At 35.7% G+C, this 9,855-nt stretch overlaps 1 protein-coding gene across 1 annotated transcript; it reads left to right on the top strand.

Moving 5' to 3' along the window:
* Positions 1-605: 605 nt before the first annotated feature.
* On the top strand, positions 606-2,327 carry LOC139874478 (DExH-box ATP-dependent RNA helicase DExH14-like). The gene is made up of 7 exons (XM_071861906.1): positions 606-733; positions 828-948; positions 1,043-1,210; positions 1,365-1,523; positions 1,678-1,827; positions 1,932-2,024; positions 2,232-2,327. Exons 1-7 carry the CDS (start codon positions 606-608, stop codon positions 2,325-2,327), a joined length of 915 nt encoding a protein of 304 aa, XP_071718007.1.
* Positions 2,328-9,855: the final 7,528 nt, after the last annotated feature.

The following is a 9,855-nucleotide window of genomic DNA, read 5'->3' as shown; positions in this document are numbered from 1 at the left end:
TTCATTCATAATATAGTAAGTGTTTCGAAATGTTTTTTTTTCATACATATTACTAGAATATACGTCATACATATCTGAATTTTATTTCTTTAGTTCATGTACTACATGGTTTGGTACTAATCTAATTGGGTTTTTGTACAAACTATAGCCATATTATTTATAAACAAATGAAATATATCAAAAGAACCATCCTAGGAGTAGGTAGGAGCAGTGTTGTAAAAGACGGCCGAAACGGATGCCGCAACGGATTTGCCTTACTATCGTTGCAACGGGCCTTGAAACGGAAAAAAGACGGTCAACGCTTATAAAACGGTCAACAACGCTAAAAAACGGTAAAAAACGGTCAAAGACGGAAAAAAACGGTCAACTTTATATTTATATATATATATATATATATATATATATATATATATATATATAAATATATATATTTTTATATTATATATAAATAAGTCACGTTAGTCAACATCCGTTTCGACCCCGTTTTTTCCGTTGCGACGTTTTGAGGTCGCTAACGTTTCAGCACCGTCTCACATCTTTTTCAACCTTGGGTAGGAGAAAAATTATAAGGTTTTAAGATGCATAAGTTACGAGTGTTTGTCAATATGGTACATTGCTGTTTAACCGAAAGCTTGTCATCTAAGTCAGCGACCAACTTCATTTGTTCGGCTTATTCGACAATTAGACTTGATTTGAAACCGAGCATAACTCTTGCACAAGCTCTTCAATTGAGGCAATATATATAAGTACGTGTGTATAATATGTGGGCAAACAATGACATTATATGGCCGGCAACATATCCTAACTTTGCTTATTACATTGTATAGTTGTATGCAAATTTATCAGAGGCTTACCCGCCTTTTTTCTGTTATTCAGGAAACTTTCAATGAAGCATTGTCTGAAAAAGTTCCATATGCAGTAGACAAGCAACGCCTTAATGATCCACATGTTAAAGCAAATTTGCTATTTCAGTTCAGCAAGCATCAATAATATGTTAGTAAAAAAGATTTTAGGCTACAACAAGATATCATAATTTGTGCAGGCACATTTCTGTGAACTAGAGTTGCCTATCAGCGACTATTACACAGACTTAAAGTCAGTGTTGGGTCAGAGTATACGTATAATTCAAGCAATGATAGACGTATGTGCGAATAGTGGATGGCTATCAAGTTCCATTACTTGTATGCATCTTCTTCAGATGGTTATGCAGGTAATCTAGTTTTCTCATGTTAGTTTCTTTGCTGGCCCTGTGTCTCATATTGGTTTTAGATATTTTCAAACACTAAATTGGGGTATTTTACAAACACTAATTAAGCTTCTCATGCTAATGGTTTTTGTTGGTGGTACTGTGCAATTAATATCAGGGCATGTGGTTTGAGAAGGATTCTGCACTGCGAATGCTTCCATGCATGACTGAAGAGCTTGTGAGTTTATTACAACAAGAAGGTGTTTCTACTATACAACAGCTGATGATGGATGACCAGAGGATAAGATGGCAGTATAGATTTCCAAAACTAAAACAGGTAAATTAATTAAGCAGAAGTATTGCATTGGTTGTAACAGGTCATCTTTTTTTATTTCATTCGAGCTAGTAGGTAGCAAATTGGTTGGGTCGGGTAACTTGTCATATCTATTGCGTGTACACCTCATAGCTGTTGTTTCTCATTATTCGATCAGGATCTACAACCTTTTCCCCGTATACAAGTCAAACTCAGAATTCGAGGTAGGGTTGTTGCCGGTGAAAACACCTCCAGTCTCAACGTCCAATTAGTAGAGTTATCCAACCGCGGACCAACTGCCACAACTTTTACCCCTCGTTTTCCGGAGGTAGCTATATATATATATTCAATACTTGTACTGTTTAGTATTATATATCACAATTTTTTTTCTAATTAATTTTCACTCACCCGAATTTCTTTTCTTTTTTCCAGTTAAAAGAGGAAGCCTGGTGGCTGGTTCTTGGGAACACCATTACCTCTGAATTACATGCTCTCAAAAGGATTTCTATGACTAATCATCGTCTTGTTAAGACTTGCATGCAGTTACCGCAAGGCATAACCAGTTTCCAGTTAATTTTATTTCTTCCATTTCGGACCAGCATTTCGAAAAAAAAAAAATCTTTTATCTCTTTTTACACAACAAGCATCACTGCGGTTTCAGAAACACCTAAAAGTAAAATCACTTGCTATAAGATGAATTCTTCATTTGCTTTTTATTGCCTTTGTTGGTAGGGAATGAAGCTGCTTCTCATTTCAGATTGTTATCTCGGATACAATCAAGAATACTCAATTGAACAACTTATGGAGGAGGCGGAGGAGAAGTCTTAATTAGCTGCTTTCTTATCAAATTTGAATCCATACTTTTGTTGTATCGAATTTAGATTTATCATACAATGTGTGTGCTTTCTTGTTCTAGTAGTTAGACATTAACGACAGGATGACCTAATTTCCTTTCAATGCTTTTATAATCTTTTCTTATAATATTTAGGAACGATTAGGAGGCTGCTGTCTAATACAGTAAGCAAGATCATATATAGTTGCACTAGCTGGTTATTGAATGGGTACTCAGAAATAAATCAAAGACAATAAAAAAGTAAACTGAAGTGTTTTGTTATTCAAATGTCATGTATAATAATAATAATATGCTCTACACTAGGCCTTTTTATAGATACAAGTGGGCTAACTGAAAAGTCAAGAGGTGAACCTAAACCCTAAACCCTAAACCCTAAACTCTAAACCCTAAACGCTAAACTCTAAACCCTAGACCCTAGAATAATCCTCATCCATCCATAGTAAACTCCAAACAAAACTGAATCTAGCTATACTAAATTGCACACGAATGCTTAAAAACAAAATGCAGACACATTAACTTCCACAGAATTATAAAAATTTATTACTCAACTGAAACGTACCTTGCCAAGTTAAATATCTACGGATCATCCATCCATCATTTTGATGGGGTCGATCAGCTTTAACAATAGACCCAAACAACACTCCTATTATCCTGCTGCAAAAATCAAGCAAGCAAAGCAAAAGCTCTAAATAAATCAAATCAAACCCCTAACTAAATAAACTTAACAAACGCAAACACAATACTATAAGAGTCGAAACCTAATGATTTCAAATCCATGTCCTAAAGCAGGATAGAAATCATATAAACAAAAAGAGGTGGAATCCTGATGGGGAAGATGAAAGAAACCCCCAATATGGACACCATGAGACAAGACAGGAGGATCCTGAAATTTGGCCTATCGAAATATTGGAACACTGCAGTTTTGGAAAAAACTTGTGTGCTGCAGTTACGAGAAGGTCAATGCAAATGTTTACATAGTATAGCATTCATTTAAAAAAATGATTTGTAAATCAAAAATGTACAAACAGGAGTTTGTGGTCAGCCCCACCCGTTTCATGTCTGCTCCAAATCTTGTTTTAGAAATTTATATGGTTTCAACACCTTTGCCAATAATTACACCACATGTTTGTGGACAGCCCCACCCATTTCATGTGTAGTTTTGCAGTTCTAAATAAACAAGATTGGCCACTGAAGAACCAAACCTTTAAACTAAAACAACATATAAAAATAACAAAAAGGAACATAAAGCAAGCGTTTGGACTAATCGAATGTAAGTGAGCTTCAGTAACATAATCATTGTAGTTTGCTGCAACAAGTACTACTTTCAATGATTCAGTCAATGAATGTGACATCACAAAAACATTCAAATGCATCAATGCTCAAATTTACGAATAACAGCCCTTGAGTTTGCACAATGCGCAATATAAAGCAAATCCGATCTTTTGTGGTACCAAACGCCTTTTCACTCACCAAACTACCTGTCCATAAAAAAAAAAAAAAAAAAAAAAGAAAAGTACAATGATATTTTAGGACAAGAATCATAGTTGATGTCAAAACTTAGAAGAATTTAAACAAAAGTGATATAATCTGTTACATCATGATTATGTTATTCAAATGTTATGTATAATCTGCTCTACACTAGGCCTTGTATGGTAACAGTACCAATTAATCAATCTTACTTATAAGAACTTAATCAATAAGCACAAACCAGTTGCTATTGCAATAAGCTCCATCCAGTTGTACCGACAGCAGGTAGGCAGGCAAGTTTCTGTGCATCAATAAGTACTTTCCTTTATCGTCAAATCCCACCCTTGACATATCACTAACGTTGCCCATGCATCCTGAAAAAAAATGGTATAGCATCAACCACCACATATACAAATATCTAAAAAAGAAATGGCGTTCAACAACAAAATATAAACTTAACTTGCATTGCTGAACCATGTCATCAAAGTGTTAGAAAATAAAATAAATAAAAGCCATCAACGGCTATAACTCCCAACGGCTCTTTAGGACCAACTAGCCGTTAGTTTTTTGTTTATAAATAGATTAGCATCTCATTGTAAAAACTAATTCAGTTTGTATCAATATATTTCAATCAATACAAACGATCAATTCTTACAAGTTTTACATATCAATTCTTCAATTGTAACATGGTATCAGAGCTTTGGTGTTGATCTTGGATCAAAACACAAACTTAGCTTCATCATTTACCGATTTTTAGGCTGCCATGTCAAGAATTGACGGTAGCCCCGAAATACAGAAGCAGAAAATAAGCTTCTTGAATCAAGTTGCCATATCAAGAGATGATGATAGCTCAATTAATCAAACACAGTGCAATGATTTCAAAATACAAAATATGAAATCTGAACAATTAAGGTTGAGCAAAAACACTTACCTTAGCGTTCTCTGTCAACCACCACCGGTCACCATCAGAATTGCAGAATTCAAAGCTTACCAAGAAGGTGCAAGGCTGAAGATGGCAAAGATGGGGACAAAAACGGCGGCCGGAGACAATAAAGCAGCTGAGGTGGCGACGACGGCCGGCGGCCACCATGAGGTTACCGACAACGGCGTCTTCAAACTCTCTCAGAATTCAAAAAAAGGTACTTCGAACTTTAAATCCTTGGATCAATCGTACAAATCGACCAAATGGGTGAGGGTGAAACCCTCAAACCCTAAGGTTGCATATAATTGCTATGAATCGGGTAGAGCTAGAACCCGAAACTTGAAATCGATAGATGAGGAAGCAACATTGATAAACCATAATCGCTTCAATTGTCTTGAAGAAATAATTGATAATAGGAATTTAGACCCATTCCTGGATCTTCCGAAAAAGCAATCGATGATATAGATGATATGGTTGATAGGATGAACTGTAAAGGGGTTGGGAAAATAAAAAGTAATAAAGCAAAAACCTTATCACATGGTATTTCATCAGATCACCTTTCAAGAAATAAAGAGTTAAAAAATCAAGACTCTTTATTATATGAGAAGTTAAACTTAAATTTTGGCTTAAATAAAAAAATGCTAAATTCGAGAATGGCATATTTACAAAAGAAACATTCACTTGTTGAATTTTTTGACTTTGATTATTTACTTAATAAAGATTCTCTTAAAAAATCAATTTGTCAAAAATCTTTAAATCATTTAAATAAATCTTCTCAAATTGGAAAAGCAAATGCAATTTCAAACATAAAAAGTAGTGAATGGATATTTGACTGTGGTGCTACAGACACCATGACATTTGAAAATCTGATTTTTGCTATAACTCAAAACCTCGAAAAAATCAAATTTAGACGGCCAATGGTGGGGTGGTTCAAGTCAAAGGGGGAGGTACTATTGAAATTTCCCCAACCATTAAGCTATCAAACTGCCTATATATTCCAGATCTGTCCCATAAACTATTATCTGTTAGACACGTTACAAATGAACTAAATTGCACTGTATTACTACACCCAACGTTCTGCATATTGCAAGATATTAGAACCGGGGTGATTATTGGACGTGGCACCAAACGGGGTGGGTTATACTATGTGGACGAAGTAACCCAACAAGGTACCGTGATGTTTGCACACGGAACACCTGATAGGGAGGCTTGGCTATGGCATAGAAGGTTAGGTCACGCTTCCGCAAGTTATTTAAATCTTCTTTTTCCAAAATTATTTCCACCAAATACCGTTTTAACTTGCGAGACTTGTATTTTGGCCAAAAGTCATAAAAATACTTTTAAACCTAGTAAAACAAGGAAAAATATTCTGTTTTCATTAATTCACTCTGATGTGTGGGGTCCTTCTCCAATTAATGGGGGCAAAAACCTTCGCTATTTTTTTACTTTTTATTGATGATTGTACACGCATGACCTATACTTATTTTTTAACAAATAAATCGGAAGTGTTTGAAAAATTCTCTACATTTTATACTATGATTCAAACTCAATATAAAAGAAACGTACAAGTTTTAAGATCAGACAATGGAGGAGAATTTGTAAACACCTCTATGAAACAATTTTGTCAAGAAAAAGGAATTATTCATCAAACTTCGTGTGCTCACACCCCTGAACAAAATGGAGTAGCCGAGAGGAAAAATCGTATTATTTTAGAAATAACGCGGGCTCTCCTAATAGAATCAAATGTCCCGAGAAGTTTTTGGCCGGAAGCACTTGCCACAGCAACTTACCTTATAAATCGACTTCCGACCAAAATTCTTGATCTGCAAACTCCACTTCAAGCACTTTCCAAATTTCATGAACTCCCGTCTAATCTTACTATCAAACCTAGAATATTTGGGTGTTCTATCTTCGTTCACATACCTAAACAAGAACGAACTAAACTTGACCCATGTGCTGAAAAATGTGTTTTTGTTGGGTATGGGGTAAACCAAAAAGGGTATAGATGCTACAGCCCGAAAAGACGTCACATATTCACTACAATGAATTGTGACTTTCTTGAGACTGAATATTATTATGGTCCCCAACACACAAGTGAGGGGGAGATTGAAACTAATGACACTGTGAGTTGGTTAGAAAGGATTCCCTCATCAGAAGAAATAAATCACACTATCAACACATCACAAGATGTTGAAACCGAGAATCCAGCACACAACGAACCAAAATGTTCAAGTCAAACTGAATCGACTCAACAAACTCAAATTCCCGACGAACCACAAAGTTCAAATCATGAATCGACTCAACAAATTCCCGACGAACCACAAAGTTTAACTCATGAATCGACTCAACAAATTCCCGACGAACCACAAAGTTCAACTCATGAATCGACTCAACAAATTCCCGAAGAACCACAAAGAAGTTCAAGTCAGGAATCAAGTCAACAAATTCTAGATGAACCAGCTGCAAGTCAAAATGAAGGTTATGTACTTCCTCCAAGAGCTAACAGGGGAGTTCCACCTAAAAGATATGATCCCGAGAAAGAAGCTCTTAGATCGAGATATCCGATGGCAAATATAGCAAAAGGAAATTTATCAGAAGAAGCAAAGAAATTCAATTCCGCGATATACTCTGAAGAAATACCAACTTTCATAGAACAAGCGTTGAAATCAAAAAACTGGAGAAATGAAATGAAAGTTGAAATGGAAGCTTTGAAGAAAAGTGATACATGGGAAAAATGTATTCTTCCCCACGAGAAGAAGCCAGTAGGATGTCGCTGGGTGTTTACAATAAAACACAAACCAGATGGCACAATTGAAAGATATAAAGCCCGGCTAGTTGCCAAGGGATATACTCAGACTTATGGGATAGACTATTCCGAGACTTTTTCACCGGTGGCTAAAATTGACACCATTAGAGTTCTCTTCTCTGTTGCCGCAAATAAAGGATGGCCCCTTCACCAATTTGATGTGAAAAATGCTTTTCTACATGGCGAACTTAAGGAAGAGGTTTATATGCAAGCTCCACCAGGATTCTCAGAAAACTTCAAAAACAGGGAAGTTTGTCGCCTTAAAAAATCTTTATATGGGCTAAAACAATCCCCTCGGGCTTGGTTTGGGAAATTTACCTTAGCAATGAAAAAATATAGCTATAAACAAAGTAATTCAGATCACACACTATTTTTTAAACAAAGAAACCAACTGATAACTTGTTTGATTATTTATGTCGATGACATGATCATTACAGGAAATGACAGAGCTGAATTTTTTAACTTAAAAACATACTTATCAAATGAATTTGAAATGAAAGATTTGGGAAGACTAAAATACTTCTTAGGGATTGAAGTTTTACGGTCTCAACAAGGAATATTTATATGTCAAAAGAAATATGTGCTTGATTTACTTGCTGAAACAGGGATGATCGACTGCAAACCAGCTGAGACCCCTGCAATTCCAAACCAGAAGTTGTTTATCGAAGAAGGAGCTGAACTTGCAAATAAAGAACAATACCAAAGGATCGTTGGAAAGCTTATCTACCTTGCTCATACTCGTTCAGATATCTCGTATGCAGTAGGAGTCGTCAGCCAGTTTATGCATCATCCTCAAGTACATCACATGGAAGCTGTGTGGAGAATCATCAGATACCTCAAAAGAACAGCTGGAAATGGAGTTGTATTCGAAAACAACGGACACCTCAAAACTCAGATATATACAGATGCAAGCTGGGGAGGTGAAAAAGGAGACAGAAAATCCACATCAGGGTATTTTTCCTCGGTTGGCGGGAACCTGGTTACATGGAAAAGTAAAAAACAAAAGGTTGTAGCTCTTTCAAGTGCTGAAGCTGAATTCAGAGGAATAGCACGAGGAGTACAAGAAGCGTTATGGATTCGAAAGCTACTAACGGAGATCGGATTCCCACCAGAAGACACTAGTCAGATTTTTTGCGACAATGAAGCAGCAATTGCTATTTCAGAAAACCCAGTTCAACATGATCGGACAAAACATGTTGAAATCGACAGACACTTCATAAAGGAAAAACTCGAAGCCGAAATTATCTCTCTCCCATTTGTTAGATCTGAAGACCAATTAGCAGATATACTCACAAAGGCGGTCAACGGAAGAATTTTTAGTGAAGTCTTAGTCAAGTTGAATATCGGGAATCCCACTATTCAACTTGAGGGGGAGTGTTAGAAAATAAAATAAATAAAAGCCATCAACGGCTATAACTCCCAACGGCTCTTTAGGACCAACTAGCCGTTAGTTTTTTGTTTATAAATAGATTAGCATCTCATTGTAAAAACTAATTCAGCTTGTATCAATATATTTCAATCAATACAAACGATCAATTCTTACAAGTTTACATATCAATTCTTCAATTGTAACACAAAGTTCTTCTGCTCTTGCTTAGGTAAAGTTCGCTTTTTTTTTTTCGTTTTATAGCGCTGTACCAACCATCTAAACATATCACATTATATATGAAAAAACTTTCAATGAATTATGCAGAAATGAAAAACTTTCAATGAATCAATCAATCAACATCAACATCATTAAATGAAAATAAATAAATTAATAAGAAGTTGTGAATTTATCCATACCAAGGTCTTACAACCGAGCAGGCAATTTAAAAGCATATAATTTTAACTAGAGTTTTGATATATATAATATCTTGAGTTTTAATAAATTAATAAAAGAGTACACACACAAACTATAACATGCCTAGCATATAAATAAAACACAATAAAAAATAACTAACTGCCATATAAAAATGCGGGAAAAAAAAAACTAGGTAGGTGGGTAGGTAGCTAGCACCAACTAGGTTCGATCCACGCGTAAGGGTTGAGATGATATTTGGTTCCCAGGAACATCTCATCCCAAGCTGTTCCTTGAATTTTGTCACCGTCCCCAAATGCATAGTAACCGCGCTTGTCAAGTGAATAGAACACTATCTTGCGGTTTTCAGTATGCAAATGTGGAAAGTAGATCTTGTTTTGCATTTTCGGTGATGTTGCTTCAATGCAGGAACACGTTGTATCAGAAACATAAATGGTGTGTCTACCTAAAGAGTCTATTTTTTCCCACTCTTTTGTAGAATGATTCAGCTCGAATACCTCGAGATTT

Source organism: Rutidosis leptorrhynchoides, chromosome 11 (assembly GCF_046630445.1).
Source record: "Rutidosis leptorrhynchoides isolate AG116_Rl617_1_P2 chromosome 11, CSIRO_AGI_Rlap_v1, whole genome shotgun sequence".
NCBI lineage: Eukaryota > Viridiplantae > Streptophyta > Magnoliopsida > Asterales > Asteraceae > Rutidosis > Rutidosis leptorrhynchoides.
Note: the sequence above shows the minus strand (reverse complement) of the source record. Positions and strands in the feature narration are given on the sequence as shown.